This window comes from Myxocyprinus asiaticus, chromosome 13 (genome assembly GCF_019703515.2).
Source record: "Myxocyprinus asiaticus isolate MX2 ecotype Aquarium Trade chromosome 13, UBuf_Myxa_2, whole genome shotgun sequence".
In the NCBI taxonomy this organism is placed as follows: Eukaryota; Metazoa; Chordata; class Actinopteri; order Cypriniformes; family Catostomidae; genus Myxocyprinus; species Myxocyprinus asiaticus.
In genome coordinates, this window is record NC_059356.1 from 26,588,120 (window position 1) to 26,615,796 (window position 27,677).

General features: G+C 37.4%; 2 protein-coding genes across 11 annotated transcripts in view; one reads left to right on the forward strand and one right to left on the reverse strand.

Annotated features, from left to right (window-relative positions):
• LOC127450924 (trinucleotide repeat-containing gene 6C protein-like) overlaps positions 1 to 15,006 on the forward strand; it is a 91,545-nt gene extending 76,539 nt beyond the window's left edge. For 4 of the 7 annotated variants that reach the window (XM_051715400.1, XM_051715399.1, XM_051715403.1 and 1 more), the window contains 5 exons: positions 241 to 342; positions 1,575 to 1,790; positions 6,807 to 6,877; positions 6,972 to 7,111; positions 7,482 to 15,006. In XM_051715400.1, the coding sequence (XP_051571360.1) occupies positions 241 to 342; positions 1,575 to 1,790; positions 6,807 to 6,877; positions 6,972 to 7,111; positions 7,482 to 7,851 (899 nt within the window). In that variant the 3' untranslated portion in view covers positions 7,852 to 15,006. Of the gene's footprint in view, positions 1 to 240; positions 343 to 1,405; positions 1,791 to 6,806; positions 6,878 to 6,971; positions 7,112 to 7,481 lie in introns of those variants that run through there. The other 3 variants (XM_051715401.1, XM_051715405.1, XM_051715406.1) reach the window with 3 other exon arrangements.
• A 1,056-nt stretch (positions 15,007 to 16,062) lies between these two features.
• On the reverse strand, positions 16,063 to 27,594 carry znf207a (zinc finger protein 207, a). Of its 4 annotated transcripts, XR_007899046.1 has the most exons (15): positions 27,452 to 27,594; positions 26,616 to 26,742; positions 26,389 to 26,527; positions 26,125 to 26,304; positions 25,940 to 26,015; positions 25,760 to 25,830; positions 25,079 to 25,221; positions 24,161 to 24,241; positions 22,648 to 22,866; positions 22,322 to 22,478; positions 21,809 to 21,993; positions 21,524 to 21,603; positions 17,432 to 20,161; positions 16,689 to 17,036; positions 16,063 to 16,166 (listed from the first exon to the last, which is right to left on the reverse strand). XR_007899046.1 is itself a non-coding variant. In XM_051715422.1 (12 exons), the coding sequence occupies exons 1-11, from the start codon at positions 27,490 to 27,492 to the stop codon at positions 21,833 to 21,835; spliced, it is 1,395 nt and encodes a 464-aa protein (XP_051571382.1). In that variant the 5' UTR covers positions 27,493 to 27,594; the 3' UTR covers positions 21,270 to 21,603; positions 21,809 to 21,832. The 4 variants fall into 4 exon arrangements, 3 of the variants coding, with proteins under 3 accessions (XP_051571382.1, XP_051571381.1, XP_051571383.1); XM_051715422.1 differs by lacking the exons at positions 16,063 to 16,166; positions 16,689 to 17,036; positions 17,432 to 20,161 and having other exon boundaries at positions 21,270 to 21,603; XM_051715421.1 differs by lacking the exons at positions 16,063 to 16,166; positions 16,689 to 17,036; positions 17,432 to 20,161 and having other exon boundaries at positions 21,270 to 21,993.
• Positions 27,595 to 27,677: the final 83 nt, after the last annotated feature.

Consider the following 27,677-nt stretch of genomic DNA (forward strand, 5'->3'; position numbering starts at 1 on the left):
ACTTGCAGTTAGATATTATTTTTGTATATATAATTTTGGAGGGCTATTTGGAATATGTCATTTTCCACCTACATAGCAATTGGCAGGATTGCCATATACAGTATATATATTTTGTTTTGTATATTTTTTAACATTTTATTGCATTTTTAAAATATTAATTCATTTTTATTACATTATTATAATATATATTATATTATTTCCACTTGAATTCTTGCCTGCTGTGTTGGGGACACATCGCAGGTTCCACCCCAACTTCCTCACAGAGTGAGGCTCTGCCTCCCTCCAGCGATTGGCCAGTTACTAGCTCTTTCAGACTGTCCTCCCCCGAGGCAGACAACACAGGTACAACTCCCAGAATCCCTTGCCTGCCCTATACCTTACCCATCACACTTTCTTACCAACTACTGTTCAAACTTTGCCTAGCATGGGGCCTAAAACGGTGGTTGCATCTGGCGTGGCCCTTTCCCCCATAGAGAGCTCTGTCCCACCTACTTTCATTCGTACAGTTCATTCCCTCAGTGTTGTTAGTCAGAAACTGTCCTTATGTGCAGCATGGTCACCAGCTCTCTGTGGCCCTGTTTACACCTGAAATTGACATCCAGCTCGGGTGATCCAAACACAAGTGGTCAGGCTGGACCAAACGACGTCTACACTTGGTAGTAACGTGTATCTTCTGTGACCATCTGAGAACAGATTTTCAAAATAGGGTCTCTGATTTTGTGACCACATACATCACAAAGTATGTCGTTGTGGTATTGCATGTTGATTAAACGCACAAAAAAGTCAGCACACGGCTATTAAATATACTTCCAAATTTTAATATCATCACAAATGTGACGTTTTGAGCAGAAAGTGTAGTTATTTTAGTCTATATTTTATGTTAACTGGACTTTGAATGTGATTCACTTGATCAGTGTCATTGCATGTTAATGTCAACTTAACCTAAGTTCCATCAAGCCTTGTGGATCTATATATGTAAATGCTTCTCAAAAATTTTCGATCGGATAGTTGTTGTTTTTTAAAACCCCACACAACCATTCAAATTTAAATCCCTTGTTTTAGCACAATGTATGACTGAAAGGTGAGTAGGCAGTCCTTTGTCAAGGATGCATTTACACTACAACTGAGATGTGGTCACATGTATTTCTGACTACCTCTGAATATTGATTAAGTGATGCGATCCCAAAGTGTTTTGAATCCCATTCACAACTGTATTTAGCGATGTCTTCTTGTGATCAGATCACCTGAGATGGATTTAAATACCAGGTGTAAATGTAATCTGTGATTATGTGAGAAGGAAGGGGTGAGAGGGCAGTGTTCTTCTCTCTTTTCTGTGAGGCATGAACTCTGATGTCACATATGGGCTTGCACCCTCACTGTGTGCCCCTCTCTTTCCTGTCTGCAGTGACACCTCTACGACTCTGAGTCTGCTGTGAAAACACCTTTCACCACCTTAGTATGTCTAATTCTGGAGCGCACAGAATTGGACTCAGTAAATATGATGTCAGTTAGCATACTCACTGCGGGTTTCCTCTCTTGTCATTTTTCACACACTCAATGATTCTGATCCACAGGCAAGCTGTCTGACATGAAGTCCACCTGGTCCCCGGGGCCCATCTCACACACCCAGGCTTCTCTGTCCCATGAGCTTTGGAAAGTCCCTCAAGGACCCCGGAACACAATGGCTCCCACACGGCCACCCCCAGGCCTGACCAACACCAAGCCCTCGTCAACATGGGGTGGAAACACTCTTGGCCTGGTGGCTGGCTGGAGCAGCTCCTACTCCTCAGGTGCCGATTACCTTAATCTAGCTGAATGGCTCAGTTTAATCCAATGCAGATATGTGTTTTTGTAGAACTATTCTTAGGTGTTTGTGTGGGCGTATAGTAGGGGTGTAACGGTATAACATTTTCACGGTATAAACACACAGATAAATATTTCAGTTATAACCAATTCTTGAACTTTAGATTTGTTCAACGTTAATCCTTTTACCTGTGATCTTGAACATCAGGACACTCTCTTAATCCTGCAAGTTGAAAAAAGAAAGAAAAAATCACAAACAGGTAAAACAATAATAATAACAAAACAAATTGCAACATGTACAATAGTCAGATGATTGTAACGTAAAAAAATATTTTGTTATTGTTATTTTATGATTATGAAATTTAATTGTAATAATTTATAATGATTATTGCCCAAGTTAACACTTCAGATATGCATTTGTATGCATTCAGTAATTTGCTACATTTGTGATTTATTTTAATTCTAAACAATACCTACTGAAAATACATTATTCATTTGCAGTTTATTTATTGCCATTTTGTCCAATACTGTCTAATTTCCTGCACACCGAAAGCCATGCACTTTGTAAACCCTATTTAGTACTATGTTTTACAAATAAAACATATTATTAGAAGTATCAAACACATTGTTGGCCTACTGCTGTGCTGCACTTCGGCAAATGAACAAACAGTTGGCACATCGTAATGTTGAACGAATGCTTAAATCCATTTGCTGCATTTGTGAATGTGACAGAAAGCATAAACACAACTTTAGCCTACCTAGTCAATAAAATCATGTAAAACTACATTGAATCTGGATTTTTTATGAAACAGGGGCTATAATTTATCATACTGTATACTGTATTTCCACTTATATTCATCTCTGCAAATTCCGTGGGATGGTGTTCATGGAGATGGTGCTTAAGGTTTGAAGTGTTTCCCACCTGAGCCGATACTTTTTTGCGACAAACTTTACAGACTGGGTAACCGTCAACATTGATGGTGTCTTGTGGGTCTTTTACATACCCAAAGTAATCTCAGACAGCGGACTTCAACCGCTTTGGCAGCGGAAATAAAGGTTCAGGCTTGGACATGACTGTATGATGCACTCGTGCTGCACTCATGTTGCGTCTCCGCTCGAGCTGCACTTCTGATGCAAGTATCCCTGGCTGCAGTTTGCAGAATGGGGCGGGGCAACACATTGGGACGTGGCTATATATGTCACCCCGCCCATAACTTACTCTCATTGGCTCTGTCATTTTTTATTGGTGTACATGATAGGAGATGCGTTTTAAAATAGTGTAGCCCGATCATTTTTCTTATAGTGCTGTGTCTCGTAAGTGATATGAATTTGTGTTGTACATCACGGTTCATTGCAAACAGATGTAGTAGGAGTCTGACTGAGCAGCCTGTTGTTGTTTCAGTTGTGTTGAAAGTGTAGGGCAAAATTATTAATCCTACTATGGCGAAGATTGAACTCTAAAGCGGTCGTAGTCAGTGTTGAAATAATTAGGAAAGATAATTTTGATTGTAGTGCTATAACTCATAAGTGACTTTGTTGTACCTCACGTGTCATTTCAAACAAATTTAGCAGGACTGAGTCACATGGACTGATGAACAAAAGTGTTGATGTGTCTGTTGTCATTCTAATCTGTAATTCAAAAAGTTGCAATTTAATAAAGCCTTCATTATAACGCATGTTTAGAGAAATTAATTTAAATTAATTATAAAATATTTTTTAATATCACCATAGAGTGAAAAGGAAAAAAGTGTATCAGTGTTGTTGTAATATAAACATTTTAATTTATAACCCAACATATGGGTTATGAAAACCAACAGCGCCGTCTACTGTAAATTAACTGTAAATTACACTCCAATTCTCACAAAAGTCATAAAGATGTCAAATAAATGTATTTTCAAATATCTTAATATTGGGGGACAGAATTCAAAAACCCATGTTGTTTGTTCTTTTGTTCAATAATTCCTTCATAAGGCATGTGCTTGTATGCAACGGGCAATTCTCGAAAAAAACGAGAGCATGCATGCACTTTTACTCTCCCGGTTTCTGTCATAACAGCTCATCATCATGGGTGATTATTTTGCATAATTAATAATAGATTATTTAACTGACCAAGTTTGCTTTATGAATGCCGTCTATATCTGCTCGAACTATTGATTACACTGCATTTTTAGGAATTTAGTCATTTAAATTTATGGCATCAACAATAGCATACAAGAGTCTGATGAACTGATGAAAATTGTTATTCCATTCTTGAGATAGTTTTGGTGCTTTCACTCATATTCTGTATTGATTCATATTAATTTCTTTGAAGGATTGGAAACTATTATCTCACCTCCTTGCTCCAAAAATGTGTGCTCTGTTATCTCGTCAGCCTAAAAATTACTTTCTAATTGACATGCACACAGAAACCAGCGGTAGTTAATAAATAGTCTGTTACAGCGGAAAATAAGGAATATTGCATGAGGCATATAGGCTGTAACTGTTAATACTGTACTGGCGTACCAGTGCATGAGTACCAAACACAAAAAACACATATACATGATTTTCAGTTGCCATTTGTTTAAGAACATTTTCACATCAGTTTCAGCCTTTAAATCACGATTTGTTCTTCACTTTTAACATAGGATAAAATCCATGGAATTTAGGATTGAATATCACATACAAGCAATATAATCAAATGGTTTGGCTCAACTATTCAGTATCTCTCAAATAATGATAACACACCAGCAATGATGACCACATCTCCTATCATGTATGTCTTTGAAAGATGAACGAGCCAATGAGGCTATGTTATGGGCGGGGCGACACGTGTAGCTCTGCCCCATATGTAGACCTGTTTTATTCTGCAGGCTGCAACCAGGTCCTTCTCTTCTGATGTGCTCGTGATGCACTGCACCTTTGACACCTGCATGTCAGCTTTAAAATTGAGTGACAGTCGATTGGAACATGAGGAAGGCACAATTTAAAGATTTATTTTTTCTAGCTAAGTTTATATGATGCTGTAAATGTCGCTGATTCTGTCCTAATTAAACCGATATGGATTTTAGAAAAGTTATGAAAAAAATCTGTCTTTATATTCATGCAATACAGTCAATGAGAAGATTTCAACGGTATGATAACTGTCTGTTTTAAAGCCGAGGTATATTATGAAACCTTGAAACCATTACATCCCTAGCATGTAGAAGCAGCAGTTGAATTGTCAGTTGACTGTTCTGTGTGGGTGTGAACGCTAGTCAAAACGTTGAGGTCAGGAGTGGTGAGGATGAAATTATGTCTCTGGTGGTGTAGCGAATGTGCTGTTTTGTGGTTTAATGTCTCGCATGTGTCAACATTCCCATGCTGTTGTATGATCATACTTCATTCATGTTAACTGAAGCTCAGTGGTTTGAGTTTTTTTTTTTTTTTTTTTTTTTTGAAAACTTGTTCTGTAATAGAGCTGGGTATTTAGACAGATTTCTCGATTTGATTAATATTCAATCGATACAATATCGATTTATTTGGGTATATTTAAGTTAGAATGTCCATTGTGCTTAGGTATGAATGCAATTCTCTCTCAGTTAATGCTGTAAATTATACAGGGAACCTTCTAATTAGGTACATAGGTGTGTGTGTATATATATATATATATATATATATATATATATATATATATATATATACAGTACCGTGCAAAAGTTTTAGGCACTTTTGAAAAATGTTGCATAGTGAGGATGTCTTCAAAAAATAATGCCATAAATAGTTTTCATTTATCATTTAATGTCATACAAAGTCCAGTAAACATAAAAAAAAGCTAAATCAATATTCGGTGTGACCACCTTTGCCTTTAAAACAGCACCAATTCTCCTAGGTACTCCTGGACACAGTTTTTCTTGGTTGTTGGCAGATAGGATGTTCCAAGATTCTTGGAGAATTCGGCACAGTTCTTCTATCTATTTAGGCTGTCTCAATTGCTTCTGTCTCTTCATGTAATCTCAGACTGACACGATGTTCAGTGGGGGGCTCTGTTTCCTATTGACACACTAAAGCTGAAGATATAAATAACCATCTTAAGACAAATGCTTTTGTGAAACATCTAATGTGCCTAAGACTTTTGCACAGTACTGTGTATATATATATATATATATATATATATATATATATATATATATATATATATATATATTCTTGACAGTATCCGTGGTGTGCGTGGTTCGAATTATGTTTCTTTTTTTATGTTTTTAATCAACAACTGACTGTAAAGAACAGAATGGATATTAAAAAGAGAAATTACTTAATGATAAATTAATTGTGTGGATCTTGCCTTTGGATACACATAACGGGGAAACCAAACTTAATCCAACATGCAGTGAACTTCATCTCCACTATACTACTCTATTACTGGTGAATGAAATCTGATTATGTACCAGCCATTCGCTAATCACACATTATTGGTTGTATAGTGTGAAATTTTATCTCATATGCGAATGAGTTATGCATTGTAGAGGGTTTCCGCATAGAGTGAACGATCGTTCTTGGGATTTAAGAATTGATATCGAGGTTGTTCAAATGAAGATCGTGATCCACTGGAAAATATATATTTTTACCCAGTCCTAATCTGTAAACATTAAAGTATAAATATCCTGTTTAGAATAATTATAAATATTTGGATGTTCACAGTTAAGTATTTTTATTTCAGCAATACACTTGGACTGTGTTTTAATGATAAGTTCCTTAATGGAATTATTTGAATTGCTTGTAAATTTAAAGTCAACATGAAACAGTGCAAACTATTTTACTTCCATAATCTGACAAATTTCAGACTGGAGCAGTAAATGTAATGAGAACAAATGTTGGATGGTCCTTGATTTTATCCATCTGGTAATGGATTGTGAAAAGTGGCTGTTACATACCAAAATGGAGCCAGGTGCATGGAGGACAGGGGTTAAAAAAAATAAGAGGGACTGATAAAAGATGTAAATTTTGTTTCCATGTTGACTATAAGAATTCTCTTTCTCTCTCTGTAGGTACCACATGGAGTACAGATAGCTCCAGCAGAAGCACTAGCTGGCTGGTTCTGAGAAACCTCACCCCACAGGTACAGTATCATGATGGCAACATGTTATGTTTCTTTGTTAATTGTGCACAGTGTTATATTTCAACTCTCTCTCTCTCTGTTGTGTGCCATTTAGATTGATGGTTCTACACTGCGGACCCTGTGCATGCAGCATGGCCCGCTTATCACATTCCATCTCAATCTGACACAGGGCAATGCTGTGGTGCGCTACAGTTCGAAGGAGGAAGCTGCCAAAGCCCAAAAATCCCTACACATGTACATATATATTTCTTTTTTTTTTTTTTTCTGTAGGAGTTGACCTCTGAATTTGTATGATCAGTTATGACTGGCATTCGATTTTCTCTCTCTTATAGGGATAGTTCGCCCCAAATTCTGAAAATTCTGTCATAATTTCCTCACCCTTATGTTTACAAAACCAATACGAGTTTCTTCTGTAGAACACAAAGGTGATGTTAGGCAGAATGTTAGCCTCAGTCACCATTTACTTTCATTGCATCTTTTTTGTCCATATAATGAAAGTCAATTTGACTGAGGCAGAGTCCTTGACATTCTGCCTAACATCTCTTTTTGTGTTTTATAGGAAGTCATTTTTAAGTGAACTACCACTTTAATGCCTGTTTTTCAGGTGTGTTTTGGGAAACACCACTATCTTGGCAGAGTTTGCTGGAGAAGAGGAGGTGAACCGCTTCTTTGCACAGGGTCAGTCCCTCACGCCCACCACCAGCTGGCAGGCCAACCCCAGCACCAATCAAACGCGGCTGGGGAGTGGAGGGACGGCGGTCACGCACCCCATCGGCCACTGGAACAGCAGCAGCCTGGGAGGAGGAGTGGGCGGGACAGGGTCCGGGGGTAAAGACGAGCTGCTGTGGGGGGGTGTACCTCAGTACTCCAGCCTGTGGGGTCCACCCAGCACTGAGGATGGCAGAGTGGTTGGCAGCCCCACCCCAATCAATACGCTGCTTCCTGGAGACCTGCTGAGCGGAGAGTCCATGTGAGAGTGCCAAGCACTTGAAAGACAAGCAAACCCCCCACACAGCAAAATATGAAACAAAAAAGTTAACGAGCAAAAACCAAGAAAATCATTTAGCGATATAATCAGCGTCAGTGGAACTGTGAACCAAGAGACAGGAGGCCACACTTGTTTAAAGGCTGCTGACCTTCTTCCTCTTCTTTTTACTTTTTTTGGTGTTATTTTTATCATTACGCTTGGATTACAGTATTCTATAGACTTCTTACGAAAACAAGAAGAATGGTGACTAAAGGAAAAGTGAACCTTTATCAAGACTTTTCTCTAATAATTGATACCATTGTGAAAGTGTATTTTACTACAACTGACAAGACAAGCTGCCATTTTTTAAAATTCCTCTGGCACGAGCACATCCTGTCAGTCCAATCACAGCATATCACCACTCCCCCTTCATGAAGAAATGTGCATCATTCCAAATAAACCCCTACTCCTTCTTTGTTGGACTGGATTCATGGCTTTTTCAGTTGTCTTGTGGATCGTTTGGATTATTTAACAGCACTAAACTTAGCCTTAACTGCTGATCAGTCCCAACTCCAGTCTTACTCAAGACTTTCTAAAAAAAAAAAAAAAAAAAAACTCATCTGAGAATTGCACATTTTCTCATTTCTGAGCCAGCGGAGAGCAAAGAACTGTCACATGTTTTGATCTCACACAAGCAAAAGCCTCAGCATACACATATTTGTCCTTCCTCTTTCCCTCAGTTGCCATCCTGTCCTCATTACATTTTAAAGGACAGACAGGTATCTGGCCCCTCTGCACTTTGAGGCATTTTCTCTTAAGCTGAGAGGACACGTGGACAGCTGAGGGCATGTGTGTGTGCTAAATATATTAACCACTGCTCATAAAAACTGTATATGAAACACTTTTTCAGTGGAATGGATGGACTACTTTCAAGATGGATTAATTTTGTGTGTCGCTTTCATTTTCCTAAATGACCTCAGTCTTTTAAGGCCCGACGGTCTCTCAAAAGCATCATTGTCATTTGTCTGACATGCAATATATGCCACAGACTCTTCCGTCCATCTTTACAGTGCTTTTGCTGACGAAACGGTAGGAGCTTGTTTGGGGACGGTGGAATCAAAGACTCGTCTCCTCTCGCATCCACTAAGCTTGGGACTAATCAGAAGAGTTGTTGTTTTTCAGTGTGTAAGTCCATGGTGATGAGACATTTACAAGCACTTCCTCTACACACGCAAGGACAGTGTGACTACAGGGGTACAGGGGCTTCAAACCAAATAAGAGGTGTTTCTTGTAACCCAGTAGACAAAGTGCATTTTTTCCTGTTGTATTTGGTACAAAAGTATGGAACAAAGACTGGTTCTAAAAGGGGTGGTTTATTCATAGCACTTAGCAAGAGCGTCAAGCTCCATCTTCAATGCCAACAAATTACACATGGATGTGTGAAATTAAAAAAAAGCAACGATGAAAAGCAATCTACAGAACTTCTCCATGCTTCTTTTTGAACTCTAAATGGATTTTGGCATTTATTTTCTTGTCGTGTCTTTCCATGGTCTTTTGACTTCAAAATCAGACATTTCAAAAACGGTAGCAAAATGAAGGGATGTCTGATGAAAAAAACAAAAACACTGAACTGACTCAAGCATTCACGTGTTTTTTTTTTTTTTTTTTTTTTTTCTTAAGATATATATCAAAGTAAATATCACTGTTACAGTACTCCAAAATCATTAGCCTTTTTGTCTGGAGATGCTAGACGTGTTGTAATGTTCTAATGGATTCTGTGGGGCCCCGCCTCGCTGGAGGCCCCGCCTACCTGTATGAAAAGTGTGGCCATTGAGTGCCTATCTGCTGTGGCGCCTCGGGGTGCCCACACTCTGACTTTTGATTCGCTGTGCCAAGCCAGCGCACCGGATGCCAGAACGGATCTGCCGCTTTACACAGCAGCTCCTTTGGACCTGGCCAATCAGTACATACTACTGCGCCAGCACTCGACCTCGTCTCAACTTCACTCTCATAAACTCTCCCTCTCATGCAAAGATCACTTTAGCTGGAAGTGGACAGGTTCGTTTTTATGTCATTTTTATGGTTGACTGGGTTTTTCCCTCTTGGAATTGCCAGTGTTGTTCATTTTGTCAACATTGCTGTTGTTATTGTTGTTTGCGGTTATTGTTGATGTTATTGTTATTTTGCGCTTTTATTTTTTTAGTTAGTGTTTTTGTGTGTGTGTACGTGTGTGTGATTGTCAATGCAGTGTCTCTACGGTAGCTGCTCTCACCAGCCCCTTTTGCTGCGCATATGCAGAAACACTTCAGTGTAAATGGCGACCGCTAATGTTGTCATGGCAATTGATTCAGAATCACGTGTAGTGATGGAATTGTAACAATTAGTTATTTGTGGTTACTCTGAAAGTGATAGTTCACCCAAAAAATTTCAATCTTGTCATTTACTCGTCCTCATGTCAATCCAAATGACTTTCTTCCATTGATTGCAAAAGGAGATGTTAGGGTTGCATGATTGACAAATTGACGGTTATTTCCCTTGATATTGTGATTGCGATTAATTTAGATTAATGGAATTGACAAAAATATTTATGATGTCATATTTGGGTGAACTGTCCCTTTAAGCATTAGTGGCAGACTGTAGTGGCGTAATGAAGGATAGGCTCATGTGTCAGTGGTGCTCAGTTTGTTTTCTGCTTCTCCATCACTTCCCATATCTCTCTCTTTCTGCCTCTCTTGTACATTTTCCTCAACTTCGTCTTAGCCCTGCCAGGCCACACTCACACTGGTGCTTATGACAAAGGGCAGACAGAGTACACTACTTACCTGGTCGCCTCTTCTCACAGTAATAAAAGCAAACGATAATGGAGACTCGGCTCTCTACTTCTATGCAAAGACCGACGAAGAGGTACAATTCACAGCCTTCAGCTCCAATCTGTAGTTACTTCGAGCCCACTCTACAAATCACCAGTTCCATTCTGTGCTGGCAGCTTCCTTATAGTGTGGCCTAAAGTAAAAAACCGGCCCCACTTGTTTTAACTGATGATCAGGCCCTCTGTTTACTCTGAATGATTATCTCTTACATTATGTTCATGCAGTCTCAGGGCAGCCTCAGAGAACCCCAAACTGTTCTATCTTTTAAGAAGAGAGAGTTTGTTTTTATAGAATCATCTGGTGTGGCTTTAAAGATGCTCTAAGTCCTTGAAAATGAAAAAAAGTGGGCGAGTATACTTTGAATTGAAGTCCCTACTCTTGATTGTAACTTGAACTTTGCATTAATCGGATATCTATTCAACTGGGACTAAGAAAACGTATTTCCTTATATTTGTTTTGATGTTGACTTTATTAGTTGTTTGTGTAAAGAACACATGGGGATGGAGAGGTAGAATGCAGGTTGGCACCAAGACAGACGGGTAGCACATTGTCCCAGGTATCAAATACACACCTGGGAGGACTGGTGAGAATTAAACAGGGTATCCAGAATGTTTAGGTGCACTGTAGATGGTTCGCATTGGGTACATCTTTTATTTAAACCAAAAAGGTTTTTGTCTCATTGTAAAAAAAGAAAAAGAAAAGGAAACTTTAATTCTGTAGTATACTCTTGACTTAAGTGCTTCTCTCTGCAAGCCTTGACGCCCTGATGTGGCGGACAGATGACTCTGGGGTTGCTGTATTGATGGTATTAAATTCTGTCCTGACCCGATACTAAGGGGACAGTGCAGATGTTTTTTGTTTTTCTCTCACAGGTCTTGTATCAGGAGGCCTGGGGCACATTGCCAGTTGATAAGTCTTAAAAGGGGACAAAAATCCCTTTCTGGAAGATATAGTTTTTCTTTTTTTACTTTGAACTCAAGTGACACTAGCAACAGTCTCTATTGCCTGTTTTTGAAGATAGATATTTATATTCTAACTGCCTTTCAGCTGTACCCGAGACCACAGATTGAAAAAAATTATAATAACTTCCAAAACATGTTTAAAATTCAGAGGAATACCTGGCAGACTATAGTCAACTAGCCAATAAGTTTCCAGTCCTCCGCGGTGGGCATACTGGGTCTTTATATGTATGACTAATGTACTCCAGCTCTGAGAAAAAGACTCAAATGCAACTTGTCTAGACAAGGCTGCTTTGACAGGGCCTGGGTGGAGATGAGTTCTGAGAAAAACAAATCATCTTTCTTTGGGCCCTGGCAAGAATATGCACATGCTGGTTGATATACATGTACATCTGAAATCCTGTGTATGTATATAACTGGTTACCTTTTTCCATTTACCTTAACTTTGTTTTTCAGACCCAAGAAACCCCTGAGTCCCATTTCCTTCTCTCTTTTAATGACCTAGATGATAAAAAGCATAAACATATCAAAATTATACAAATGAAAAAATAAAAATACTTGAATCTAAAGAACCGCCAATAATGTAATGTGAAAATTGTTTTGTAATAATTTTGTCATTCATACACTTCCAAGCTTTTTGATAACATCACTTCAAACTGAATGAAAAAAAAAAAAAATGTATAAACAAACAAAAAAAAAGAAAATAAGAAAAAAAAAAAGAAAATGCAAAATGACATCGGTTGTGAGTGTTTGCACAAGATTGCGTGTACTGTATGACGGATAAATGCATTAGTTTGCCTATATGAGTGCTAAAGGGTTCAAACCAATGTATGCTTGTGAATACAGTGGAATTGTTTGCGCCTTTGTTTCATTTTAAGCATCTTAGAGGTTTTTGTCTCTTTTTTTGGCTAGTCAAAAATATATTCGGATGTGTATTATTGTATCTGTTATTAGCTTTGTTATTAGAGTTGCACTGAGTGTCTGCTTCCCCTCAGTCAGCTAATCGTACAACATGATATTAAAGTACTAAGGGGACAAGGTGACAATTCATGTGTTAATGTTTACTCAAGGACTTATTAAGAAAATAACAAGTGTGTTTTTTTTTATGTTATACGATTATCTACCTTATAGTGGCTTTTATTGTGGAATAATCCATGAAAAAAAGAAATGGATTATTATGAGTATTGCACCATTTTTGTTTTCAGATTATAAACCGAAAAAAAAAAAGCAAAATACTAAAAAAAAAAAAAAAAAAAAAAAAAATTATATTCATACACAATCTTTTCAAAGAATTGTGGCCATAGATTGATGTAGAGGGACATGCAACTAACTTTACACCATGGTGAGCTGAATAGACATCTAAAAACGAGTTTCTTACAAGACTTATTTCAGAGGTGCCTACCTTTCTGTTTATATATATATGTACATATACACTACCGATCAAAGGTTTAGGGTCACTTACTCATTCTTTATTATTGTTATTTTTCACATTTAGAATAATAGTAGTCATCAAAACTATGGAATAACATAAATGGAACTATGGGAATTATGTTGTGACTAAACAAAATCCAAAATAAATCAAAACTGTGTTATATTTTAGCATCTTCAAAGTAGTCCCCCTTTGCCTAGAATTTGCAGAAATGTACTCTTGACATTTTCTCAACCAACTTCTTGAGGTATCACCCTGGGATGCTTTTAAACAGTATTGAAGGAGTTCCCATCTATGTTGGGCACTTATTGGCTGCTTTTCTTTATTATTTGGTCCAAGTCATCAATTTCAAAAACTTTTTTTTATTTTATTTTTTTATTAAATTTTAGTTTTATAATGAAATAAATTAATATGTTGGCACAATTATATTTTTGTCTACAAAACAAATTTCAAACATTTAAGCATACGCCTTAAGATCAAAAGATTTTTAAGATCATGAGAAACGTTTCAGTCAAGTGACCCCAAACTTTTGAACGGTAGAGTATATATATATATAAAAAATATTTCTGTTCTAGTTTTGTTCATCTTTGTGCAAGGACACCAACAGTTTACAAGCATTTCTTGTTTTTCTGAAGTTCAAGGAAATTAAACTTGTTATGGGAATGTCAAGAGAAAATGTAAAAAAAAAAAATGTCCTAAAGGACATCTACTTCCATCAAATGAATAACAAAAAACACTTTACCGAATGAAGATTTTTATGCTACGTGCAAAACTCTGGGATTGATCAGTGTTGTTTTTTGTTTGTTTGTTTCTCTTATGTTTATGTCTCTTATCTTATCAAAGCCTGTATTTTTTGTTTGTTTTTGAAAGAAAAAAAAAAAAGGAGAAAAGAAGACATAATTGTTCACTATCTTGCACACACAAAAAAGTGGATCATGTCTCAGGAAGGCAAGGGTTCCAGAGTACCAACTCCACACCATTTAATGTTCGTTTTTAGAGAAAGAGGATAACAGAAAACAAATAAGCACTGAAGGTTATGGATTTCCAAGAAAAAATACCTTTGTTTCTAAATCCATAGCAGTTACATATTTACCAAATAATGAACTCTTATTGAACTTTAAAAAATGGAGTGCTTTATATATAAATCTATATATTGAAATTGCTTTACATTTTAAACAAAATGATTTTGATTGTTCAAAAGACAGTGAAAGAACATACAAATGATGTATGTTGTAATCTTTATTGTATTTTCTTAACATGAGGTCCCATCCTGTTGAAATCAGGACCATTGTGCATTACAATTTCTTTCCTCTTTGTCATTGTGTCTCTTGTGGCGGGTATTACATAATGAAAATGAAAAAAGGAAGGGTGGGGGCAGGGTTTTTATGTCAGTTTGATCGATTTAAAGAGGAAAAAGCTGGTTTATAAGGATCATGATCTATGCACGGGTGTGGGGGGGGGGGGGGTATTTTCTGGGTGTCCTTTCATTGTGCTCATTCATGCTCTGTTGTCTCCCTCCCCACCAACCCCATCCATCTTATTTCCCATATTTCATGTATCTTACATACAGTACATCGCCATGCTGTGTATTCCGAAACCAATGAGCGTATCTTTCTGAAGCACTGTGGGGGTCTTTTTGTAGCCCATAACTTTCAAGGTTGTTTGTGTTGAATGAGTGAGTGAGTAGATATTGATTTGCTTTGCCTTTTGTTTTTAGATGTTAAGGAATATGTCTGTACTGAGATTTTAAGAAGTCAGTGGCTTTTAATGTTTGTTTGTTTTTTTCAATCTCTCTATTTCTCTCTCCTCATAGAATGTGATTGTTGATGACATGCAACGATAAAAATGTTTTGAATTATGGAGCTTCTTTCAAACAATTAATAAATTGCATTTTTGTTCTTGGCTGTAATGAATTTTTTTTGCTCATTGCATAGCAGTGTTACATTTAAATATAGCGCTATATAGGCCTACTTATCCTATATAAAACTAATTTAAACAACATTCTTGTATTTGGCATTAGGCATGCAGTTGTTATGACTTCATATTACAACCTCAAAAGTTATTTTTACAAAAATAATTTCAACACAAATAAATATTTTATGTCCATGTATTTATTTATTTGGTTAGTAGCCGTGTAATAAGTGGGATAATGTACAGTCAGCCAGTTGTTATCGCACAATAAACCCCAACAGGGTGATCAGGACCCCAACACGAAGTGGAAAAATGCTGTATTATACAGTGGATGAACACCACCACACACATGAAATATTGAATTGAGTTTAAATGATTTTATTAGCATACTTGTAGAGATTGCACAGTGACACAAGAAATAGGAAAGACGACTCGCAATAGCCGGATGACCGGTGAAATATCACTTTATCCTCAGAAGTGCGATCATTATTCCGAAAAATCAGATGGCTGGTATACCAATCAGAACTGAGTATTCCAGAGACCCGTGTGATAAAAGGTAGTAGCTGTAACAACTACTGGGACAACCACAATTGCCTTTAGACTTCAACGTGTTCCTGGAATGGATGTTATACTAATACATGGACACTTAAACTGAATATATAGTTGAACAGAGAATGGATCAGAAATGGAAATCTAAAATGATCTGTCAGCATTTCAGAATTCCGTTCCCTAATGCTGTTCCACATGATTTGTCCTCTTGGGAATAGTGACTCTGCAGCATCTTCCCCCATTCAAGATAGGCGCAGGTGTTTCAGAATCCCGTGGAAAGATCCGAAAGCAGTTTGTACTGCTGCTTGTTCCTTGTAAACTTGACATGTCTTCATAAATTGGAATTGTAGTTTGAGGCTCTTTTTGAGCATGTGCCTTTTTCTAAGGAATGAAATGTATAACCATTTTAGACACCTCATTAATATAAAAGAACAAAATGTTTTCATCACACTTGTTATATGCTAAATGACGTGTTCAGCTGTGAAATTGAGTGATCTTACATAATGTGCTGCAGAGACAGTGATGACTGTGAGTAGGAGCAAACACACTCCTACAGAGATGATGTAGATGACCAAAGAATGACTGCTACAGGAACATGGCTCATCTGAACCAAACAAAGAGATTACATCAGTTGTGAGCTTGTTTTTCCATCACGGCCAAATATAAATTAGACTATCTTAAAGAGGTCATTTTTATATCAATTTTTTTTTTTTTCTAAGAGGTCCAGTCAACATCCAATCAAGATTTATTGAGCCAAAAACAGTCACAAGTGTTACATAAGTTTTTCATTACCATTTTTCACCCTCTCTCTGACTCTTACATTTAAATGGGATGTTTATTGCTACTGTGCCTTTAAGACTTCTACTAGTGTGTTCTGGTGTTTCTTTAGAATATTTAGTTTTTTTCTCAAGTCAGCAAGACTGATTGGGTCAAGTTTCTGATCGTCATATAGGCATCACTGAAATATCATACAACAAATCCGTGTTAGAAAAGATCAAGGGAAATTATTTTTCTTATACTGTATGACCCCTTTAAGACAATTTATTGTTTAGTCTAACACCATAGAAAGTTGGACATGGGTTGTGGTAGACTATTACATCTGTAAAATCAATGCATGTTCACAAACCTGCTGTTTTCACAAGTAGGAGGAGGTTTGTGTTAACCGAGAGCTGGTCACATGGATGGTCTGTGAAGAATTCACAGACATAAAGCCCTGTGTCTGTGTGTCTTAAATTAAAAAGAGTCACATTGACTGCACGTGAATTCAGTTGTCCAGAGATCTTGATGCGACCCTCAATCTCTGGATCGGCTCTCACGCTTTTATCTTCAAAGAAAAACACCTTTTCTAAATGAGCACACCTTCTCAGGTATAGCAGCAATGGTTGTGATTTTCTGTGTTGTGCCATACAAAGAATGTCCACCAATTCACCCTCAAGCCTTTGAATGTAATGGAAATCTTGAGATGCTGAAAGGTCTGGACAAAAATGTATATAGAAGAATAAAACAAGTATATAACATAATCATGGCTAATTTATTTTATATGTAACATGTAGAACAAAAATATTAAAGCAGTTGTCACTACGTGTATGTCAAATGGAGCCTAATTAAACACTTGTACAAATACATACAAGCCTACTATACATTTCATCTGATGTTAGGGCTCCAAGACTAGACTGATGTCTTCCCTAATATCACTAAATTAAATGTAAACCTATAAATAATACTAATTAACATCAAGCTGAAGTAAAACATTTGGGATTACATTCAGTTTCTGAAATTGAAAATTTGTTCTTGTAGACTGAACTGATACTTTGAAAGCACACGGTATACATTCTAAAGGTATCCAATTATTCGTTCAGAGTAACATACCTAAAATCTGCTCCAATAAGATCCAAAGAAATAAGCAGGCTCTCATGGTGTGCTTAAACATTCATCTCTCCTTTAATACACAGTTGTTCAGTCTGCTTCACCTAGTACTAGGACTATTCTTTTCATCTGAACAGAGTGCTCCACCTAAGCACAGGAAATTAATCAGACAGACAGACAGAGCAGTTATAGTAGTGTTTTGTGTGTTAAGCATTGTAGACCATGGAGTGGAAATCCCTTTAGAATTAAAAGTGAAAGTGAGATCTTTTGGTACTTTTCTGTTCAGCTATTTATTGTCCTGTTTGAATTTATGTGAAAGCAACTGGAATGTTTCCATGTTTGGATACCAAGTAATTGTTATTCAAACAGAGTATTTTCTTATTCTATTTAAGGTCCATATGCTGCATACTTCTCTTTTGCTCTCTGACTTCTGCAGTTGAATAGAAGTCCCATTACTGGAAAGATTACTACAAAGTTTTGTACACTCTACTTTTTGATTTTATAAATAAACCACTTAATTATCAGAAGATGCAACTAATCTGTGAGCACTTGGCTCAATCCTATTAATTCAACATTTTCTGAATAGAAATAAATAAAACCATGTAATCTATTCTTTTACCACTGTCTCTCACTTTTCTGTCTGCTTGTGCTTCTCTGAACAAACTTGAAACTTTGTATTGCAGCACTTCTCATTACTCCCTCCTTAGGATAGAATCACTTATGCTGTACTCTTGTAAGTTGTTTTAGATAAACGTGTCTGCTAAATAAATCAATGTAAATAAACATACATTTGCCATTAGCGTCAAGTTGTTTCTTCTTTTACCTTGGTGCTTTCAAGAACCAATCCAAGGATAAAACAAATACAGGATCCAATATACAAAGAATACACAGTTGGTTTTGTGAGACCTTTATTGCATTTAAACAAGACAAAAGGTAAAGGTGGCACCAAGTCAATTTATCTGTGCTCTACTGGTAAAAACAAACAAAACAACAACAACCTGTAAAGCAACAGATGGATCATGGGCAATTTCTACACAAACTATGTTTCTATACAAACTCAAACAGATCACAAGTATATATTTGCATCGTTTTCCCAAGAGGAATGAGGATGGAGAGACTGAGGACTACAAGATGTAAACTTACCAAAAAAACCTTCTGGAGACCAGGTGAAGAAACCAGTTGACATGCAGCACGTAGATAAACAATGGCTCTTGCTTTTAACCAAAACTACCCATCAACAGTGGGTAAACACCAAAATTTACAAACCTTGAATAATTATACTTACTCTAACCTGTAAATGAGGTCCTGGATAACATTTTCCTTAATAACCAAGGGTAAATGAACAGTAGCTGGACAGATAAGAGACACAAACAGGGTAGACAGAGCAACAAATAGCTAAACTTATTTATATAAAAAAATAAATAAAAAATTTTAAAAAAAAGCCATTTCAGAACACAATACCACCTGATTCCTATGCTTTGCTTGAAACCAAATTAACCACTGAAGTATTTCTGTAGATGGAAACCAGTCATTTACACCATTATCTCCCCTCAACACATCATGTAAAGAAAATCTGAGTTTCTTCAAAACCAGTAAAGAGCTTGTAAATATGTTAATGAAAATGTAAAACCAGGCATTACTTGAAAGCTATAGTTCAGCCACTTCTAATTAGTTTAATTATGAAACTGTAGTATGCTTTATCAAAAAAAAAAAAATAAAATATATATAGGTGTCAAATAGGGAAAAGTTAAACAATATATTTTCATATTTTATTGTTTTTCATATTAACCTTTAAGAACAGCATTTGTGAAAGGTTGTCGATTACCACACCTGATTATTTCACCTCATACCTCAGTTTGCATAAATTAATGGAAAACATGTTAATGCTCTTAAAGCTGAAGTGTGTAATTTTTTTGTGTTAAAATACTTTCTCTTATCGCAGCTTAATATGCAGACAACTACAAACACTGTGGTGCTATAAAAATTCCTCTTGTTTGTTTTGAGCAACCCATCCGTACAGACACAATAACATTGACTGCGTGTGTGGCGGGACTATCTGTTCAATCAACAGCAGACAGGCGGTATATTCAGAAAGCTGTTTGAAAACAAACATTCCATTCTTTTCTAGGTAGAGGGATTTTTTTTTTTTTTTTTTAACCAAAGTAATTCTTGTGAAGGCAGTTTACAGAACTGAACTCCATGCCACTAGCAGATGCAAGGATGGCAGGTGATTCTATCATACCACTGTCATGCTAATATGCAACATTTAAGTGTTATGGTTACACTTTTGAAACCGTGTAAAGTTGCATATTTAAAATTTACTTGCATTTGTCCACTTGCCTACTAGGCTCCCACTGTAAATATTTTCCCCTACCAGTTTCCAATTTGTTTTTACAAACCAAGTGACAAGCTGAAAATATTGTCTGCGGTAATCGACAGCATGCCACAGATTACACCCCGAAATATTCCTTTAATATGCAAGTCAAACATGTTGGTGTACATCTAACACGTTGGCAAAAACTATTTATGATTGTTAGTTAACAGAACTCCCCTGAAGTAAACAAAATTGAGGGCCATCGCCAAACTTGCACCAAGTTTGGGGACATTTGTATCCAACAGCCATTAGCTGTGATGCCCCCTCGAGTGCAGAAAGTAAAAAGAGAAAATTTGAGACTTGCCTCAGCCTGTGCAGGGCAACACTGAGACTCTGCCTCAGCCAGTCCCATGGCATTGCTACAAGGAGAAGAGAGATTCTCAGTTTAGGACAACAACCACAGTGAACTACATTCACTCTTACCTTCCACCATCTGAAAACCACAGTCAAGTACTATGCTTTAGACTGGACATAAAGGAGTCTGCTAACAATTCAAAGGGTTATTTCACTTTCTCAAGATTGACATTTTCAGAGACATCTGAATGGTTGTGTTGTATTTTTTCTAGTAGCCATATGTCCTTGCATAAGGAGCAGAAAGTGAACATTTTAAAGGGGTCATATCATAATTTTTCCCCGAGGTCCACCTTTTTTTTTTTTTTTAGGTAATTTTCTACTCTCTGTCTGACCATTAGAATTAAAAGGGCTTCTTTTTTTTTTTTTTTTGCTGATGTGCCTTTAAGACTGATGTAAACACCATCTTCATATGTTAAATGAGTCACAGTTTGCACTGCTTCATCTTTCAATAACAGCCAACATACTATTACAACATACTAAAACTTATGATCAGACTGAAATAATCTGGGACCTTGATAAGAATAAGCTTCAGCCACCTGTTTCATTGGGATCCTTCCTTACATTGGTATCCTTCTGAAGGATATGAAGAGTGACAGGTGCTACACGCAGCCAGGACAGCACAAGGCAAACATTCCCCCATTTAACTCTTATCGTTGTTCTTCTGTGTTTACCTCACTCAAAAACCATGAGTTTCTGAACACAGAATAAGCATCACTGATGTGTAAATGTTTGAGGTTTCTGACGTCAGAAATCAAAGGATTCTAAGACAAACCATTTTTTGGAGCTCAGTTTCAAGAAATTGTGTTTTTGGACTGGGGAGAAAGTTTTTACTTTTGAAGGTTACAGTATGTTTACATAGTACAATGAAATTTCATCACAAGTTATGAAGAAAATGTGATTGCTCACGATATGACCCCTTTAAATTAAAACTTGAACGAAAACTCAGGTGGCAGCAACATGACGCTACAATTCTATACTGGTTTCCTTGTGCCCGTAAACACATTCCAGCACAATGTAAACACTGCTTTAATTTCAGCAAACTTAATGGGCATCATGCAAGTTATTTGTAATACAAACCTTGTTGTCCTTTACTTGCTCATGAAAATACAGTCATTAGATTTCAATTCAGTTTATTACAATTAATTGTGGAACAATACAGATAGCATTCACAGGAGTTCTATGTTGTTATTTGCCCTACAGAGAGAACACTGCAAATGTAGACAAGCAGACATACAAAAATAAACCCAACAGTGACAGCTATTTGAAGCCCTCACCAAGCAAAGCTGGGGACAGGAAGTCCAACAGCACCTATGGGTGCTGCGAAGGCTTCACACTTTTAGTACAGTAGTATAATTACAGTGACTTGCCTTGATAAAGGGTGCTGTACGAAACTCCAGCCGCTTCAAATTAATACGAACCATATTTACTACACTTCACTTCTAAAAACCTAAACAAAACATGAGAAAAAAAGCCATACTGTATGATCTGCAACAAAGGGTAGATCCAAATAAAAGTATTTTGTAAAATCAAATGTCCCATGAGTTAGAGTTTGTTTATCCATCTTCTCATTGAACAAGAAGTGTTACGGTAATAGTAACTGATCTGGATTGTAAACCACTCCACTAGATGGTAAAATGGTTGAATCACCAAACCTAATGAAGACCAGTGGTGATGCTTCAATATCGGCCTCCAGGGGACATTACAGGGGGTCTCATGCCTATGGCAGGCCGAGGGGGAGCGGCTTGGTAAGGAGGTACCATAGGTGGGGCTTGTCCATAGGGAGGCATCCCTCCTGGGACATATCCAGACACTCCCTGGGGTGGAGCACCATATGGGCCTACAAAAAAGGTCACATTTATAACCAACAATAAAAATACCCAACATAAAAAAATATATATATATTTTTTTTTAAAACAGGAGCTGTAGTGCTTATGAGAGACCCAGGTACAAATCCAGCCCAGTTATGTTTCTGTCACATTCCCCTCTCTTTCTCTTTTCCCTTGATCTCTCTTTAGTACTGTCTCTATCAATAAATTGTGGCAAAAGGCCCTAAAACTGTTTTGAGGGAGAAATAATTTCAAGAATCTGATTGCTCACTCATTTAGCAAGACATTACTGACATAACGTTTAAGAGATGAAAACATAAGACTCAAAAGGCACCCTACCTTGCATGGGATGCCTCACGCCCGGCTGCTGTGCAGGAATACCCTGCTGAGGGGGGAACACTCCTCCCATTGCTGCAGCTGGCGGGGAGGTAACACGAGCCTGTCCCGCACTGGGGATTTTACACTGGTAGCGAGGCAGCTGTGCTCTCAACTCCTCCTGCAAAACATGCAATGCAAGGCGCACAGGGTGGTTAGACACAACCAGGGGCTTTTTGCCTCTTTCAGAGTACACAGAAGTTTAGACAGTCTGTGAAAATGTCTTTTAAAACTAAAAGACGTATTCTGAAAAATTCACAAAAAAACAAATACTTCACTTAGGCACTTACCAGCGAGATATCTTCATCAGGGTGGATCAACTTACTGGTTGCACTGGTGGTGGTGAGGGTGGCGGGCTTACTTGTGACTGGGATGGCTGGTTTAGCCACAGTGCTGCTGGTGTTGGCAGCAGGGGTGGAGGACTGGGTGTAGGCTGGGAATGTAGGTTTGGGGGCAGCAGGAGGAGGGGCAGAGGAGCTTGTTGCTGCACTGGAACCAGCCTGCTGGACCTGCAGAGAGATAAAAGGTGCAAATTAGCCACATGCAGTGAGTCAACTAAGGTGTTGTTAGGATCTGCAGCAAAACTACTGTTTAAGCAGCAAAAAAGTACTACAGTTTGCCTTGGAATTCTCTGAATCTGAGCATATTTGAACCAAACCCATCTGTCACAGGACAGATCATAGTCTAAAGCCCTGTTCAGATGGGACTAATTTACCCTGAGGAGGTTAGGGAAATTTGTGTTTCACAGACATACTTTGTGATTTTAATCCTGTCCGAATCTGACAAGCCTGTGTTTTTCTCACAAAACCTCTGTAAAAAATTTCAGAGCAAATTACCTACTGTTTTTCAGCTAACTAAAGGGTCCTCTGAGAAATCTAATCCCATCCAAATGTGAATGTCTGTGGTTTCTGATATTGAATTTTCACAACGCTTCTCGTTTATTTTGACCTACATGAACTACCGTTAAGATCGTACTGGAAATCTTCTCCCAGCTGCGCGCCTTTCAATATGGATGTAGATACGTTTTCTCATCCGATGAAAAAATAAGAAAAGAAAATCAACAAGGAGAGCGAAAAACACGGAAACTGCCAAGACTGGCCATTGTAATATCAGCATCGGTTAAGACACTCGCCTTGATTTCTCAGCTCAATAGCGTAATGTTATAATTACATAATTCACAGATAAGTTTCGTTTCAGTGGATTATAGGCAGCCATTTCTATAAACTCATGTGAAGTTTAATTTAATAGAGTTTTTATAATAAGTGATTTATTAATGTATAATTAATAAATTAAAATAAAAACAAATAATTATTTAAAATGTATTTTTACATTTTACTTTATCACCTAAATTAATTAAATGTGTTCAACCTTCTGTACACTCCCACCTCTGTAATATACACAGAGATCTTAGTCCCGTCCAAATCAGTACATGAAATCACAGACACTGGATGATAATTGTAACTCAGATATCGTTTACAAAACTAATCCCATCCGAATGGGGCTTTAGAGACCTGATTTCAGCTATAAATCAATTTTGACAAAATGTGTAGTAACGTTTGCCTTTGCAAGGCAGTACACATCAATAAATGAGAAACACATGGTTTTAAAAGATCAAATGAAGCAGTCTATCACTTCTCTTCCTTAATTTAAATCAATCTCTTTCACTCTTCTGAAGCACTACAGGTGTCCTCTAGGGCAAAATCAATTATCGTAATAGACACAGCTTAAGGTCTGTCTGCTGTTGCATGCCATCAATAGCTTTACAAAGCATCACTTTCACGGAGTCAGCAAGCTGCTGCATACTTGTGACAATGGTTTAGAGGATGCTGACAAAGTGTCCAGACTGGAGGAGGCTGAGCTTGTGCTTGGAGCTCGAGTCCCCATCTGCAGCATGAAGAGAGAGCACAGAGTAAAAGACCCTTAGCTGTTTGATTCTGGACAGGAAACCTAGTCCATTTAAATGACTATGCTTGTTTATTCCCTGATTTGTAGAATACATTGTCTTAAAAGATTAGACATATTTCTCCACACTAAGTTCAATACAGTCAAATGTAACCATATTGTTTTCTGAAAACTTTATAAAAAAAATTAAAAAATAAATAAATATATTTAAAGTATATTTATGGAAGTACCTCTTGTGTTTCATAATATATATATATATATATATATATATATATATATATATATATATATATATATGTGTGTGTGTGTGTGTGTGTGTGTGATTTATACTGAAAAAAAAAAAATACATGAATTATATATAAAATAAAAAAAAACTGACAGCAGTTTTCAGTTTTCTGCAGAATTTCATAATATTTTACTTCCACTGCTTTAAATTCACATTTTAATTACAATTTAGCAACCTGCTTGCTACCACAATTCAAATCCATGAATTGAATTGGAATTTAAAAGGAATTCTCAGTTCAATTCTGAATGGTCAGTAACTAATCATGATCTCTCTTCATAATCAAATGCCTGAAAGTAAAGAAAACCTAATTTTGTATGCTGGCCTACTCACAACCGTATGGTCTTTTCCTTGGTATGGGAGAGTATAATCAATCCCTGAAAGTAATATAATAAAGAATAAAATAAAAAAAAATTATTTACTTTAGATGCATGTCAGTTCCTTTCTCTCCATGCATGTCTATACTGATGATTCTGCAGCAAGGTTATTAATAATGTAGAAGAAAACCTGGCAAAAGGGAAGAAAGGGCAGGGTACCTGTCCTGCACTGGGAAACAGTGGTTTGGAGACACCTGGCTGTGGTGTAGGCACTGTGACGGCAGGCAAAGCTGGCCTGGTGGTGGGAGGGGCCTGAGCCATGTGGGGCAAGCCAGGATGAGGGCCCATGGGAGGATGCATTCCTGACCACAACAATGTCATAATTTACATACTGTACACTCACTGTCAAAGGTTTGGACATACTTGAATGAATGTGTTTTATTAAAAAAAACACTTTTGATCTAAAGGCTTATGCTGAAATGCTTGGAATTAGTTTTGCAGAGAATTATAAATTGTTGGACCAGGGCATGAAGGAAAGACAGATAACAAATACATAGAGGACTAAAAGAACAGTTTAAAAAGCATCCCAGGATGCACCTCAAAGTTGGCAGTAATCTAGGGAAAAAGGTGCCTAATTGGAAAAACCTTAAGTAAAAAAAATAGTTAACTTTTTTCTTTTTTTACATAATTCCTATTACTTTCATTTGAGTTCTCATAATTTGTATAACTTTACTATAACTCTATTATTATATTCCATATTTTAAAGAAACAATAAAGAAATATTTTGTACAACCTTTTTGATTGGTAGTGCATTTCACCTGAATATAATTTTTGTTTGTCTCTTGTCTGTAATGAGCAACCAACTAAAAGGTCAGGTTAGTGGTATTTCCAAACATGTACCTGGTGGCATGCCTGGCATCATTGGGGGCATTCCATGTGTAGGTGGCATCATTCCACTCATTGGCATCATGCTATTGATAAAAATGTAACAGAAAGGACGATTTCAACTGGCAATCTAATGAAAAAAAAATTGGATGATGGACATGGATGAATCACAATACAGATTCCATAAACACTTACCCTGGAGGCATCCCTGGCATTACAGGGGGCATCCCTGGCATCATTGGGGGAACACCAGGCATCATTGGGGGCATTCCTGAGAGAGCAGACATTTAAGAGACACATAATAAATATACTGTGCACGACTAGAGACCCAACACAACAGCTCAGCTTAATGAGGTGTTCTGTATTATTACACAGCACACCTGAGTAGCTTCCATGTGGCATTCCTGGTGCTGGGACAGGGGGCATTCCTGGCTGGGTCATAGGGGTATATGCTGCCTGAGGCTGTGCGGATGCTGCTGGCTGTTGGAAGGAGGGCCCAGCCTCTTCGTCCTCATCATCTTCATCCGAGTCATCTTGGTTCTGTCTTTTCTTCTGATTGTCTGTTCCCAAAAGCACAGAAATATAGTTACTGTAGGTTTAAACAAAACGAACAGATAATTAACAGAGTATGTTAGACGTGATACCGTGGGTTTTCTGTTCAAGAACACGTCTCCTCTCCTCCATGTCTTTCTCTGGAATACCCTCCATTCCATAGATCTCCAACTCTATGTCAATTCTTCCAGGTATTGCATTAGGAATACCGTCAATAGTTTCTTTGTGAACCTTCAGCAAACAAACAAACGAAATATGGCATATGGACACAAATCAAACATCTGTACTGACAATGATACACAAAATATCAACATCATACCTGCATACAGTGGATGGCCAAACCAGGACCAGTGTATAACTTCTTGTGGCATATATGACATTTAAAATGTTTGGCCTTCTGGTGCTGAATGAGAATCTTTTCATCATCAAAGTCCCTGTTGCAGTACCTGAGTTTGAAGTTAAAGTCACTTAGAAAAGATAAATCATAACAACAAAGAACCTAGGAGAGTAGAAGCATGGAAAGCAGCATGGAAGAAAATAAGTGGATCTCCAAGTGGGAAATTACTTGTCAGCTATGGAGAAATCGGGAGCTTATCATTCTTGTGGTTATATTCAGTTCACAGTCCATTAGTATTACCACCTATATGATTCTAAAACAGCACACCAACATTAGCATGTTATCTGATTTAGAACTGGTTCCACAGTTTCTCAACTAGGCCCTAGTATGATAGCAGTTTAAAAGACAGTTTAAAGTGTGAGCGTCAAAAAGGATATATGAAAACCACTACATTGGTTTAAAGATACGATTAACCAGTACCACTTATTCAACTGACCGAGCATCACCAGCAAAAGTGTCTCAAAACCTTGAGCGCTTCATACCTAAACAGCATTTGGGCTCCATGGGGAATTATGATGCGGCTTATGAATTTAGCTTAGTGTGCTGCCTAACTAGACAGCATTTCTGAGCATCGTGAGCGCACAAGATACTTATAAATATTGTCAAGGTTGGCTGCTCACGAGGTTTTGACATACAGCCTTCATGTCTAAGAAACATGCGAACAATACATTAGCCAACCGTTAACAGGAAGTGAGCAAAACATGCTTATAAACAGAAAGAAATCGTAGAAATATATGGCAATTTTTCAAGAAGGATACCAACACCAGGGCTTCATCTGCTTCTTCTTTTTTCTGCCCATGATTTGAGTTATTCACCAGCCTATTTGCAAACACCACACTTAAACCTACCAAAACATTAGCAGGAATAAAATGGAGTAAAATGGGAAATGACGACGCCTTTTTCATGCACGGCCCAACCAGAAGATGTAATACCGCCGCCAACTGGTCAGGAGCTGCACAGCTCTGCATAGTGGGCGGCGGTCAA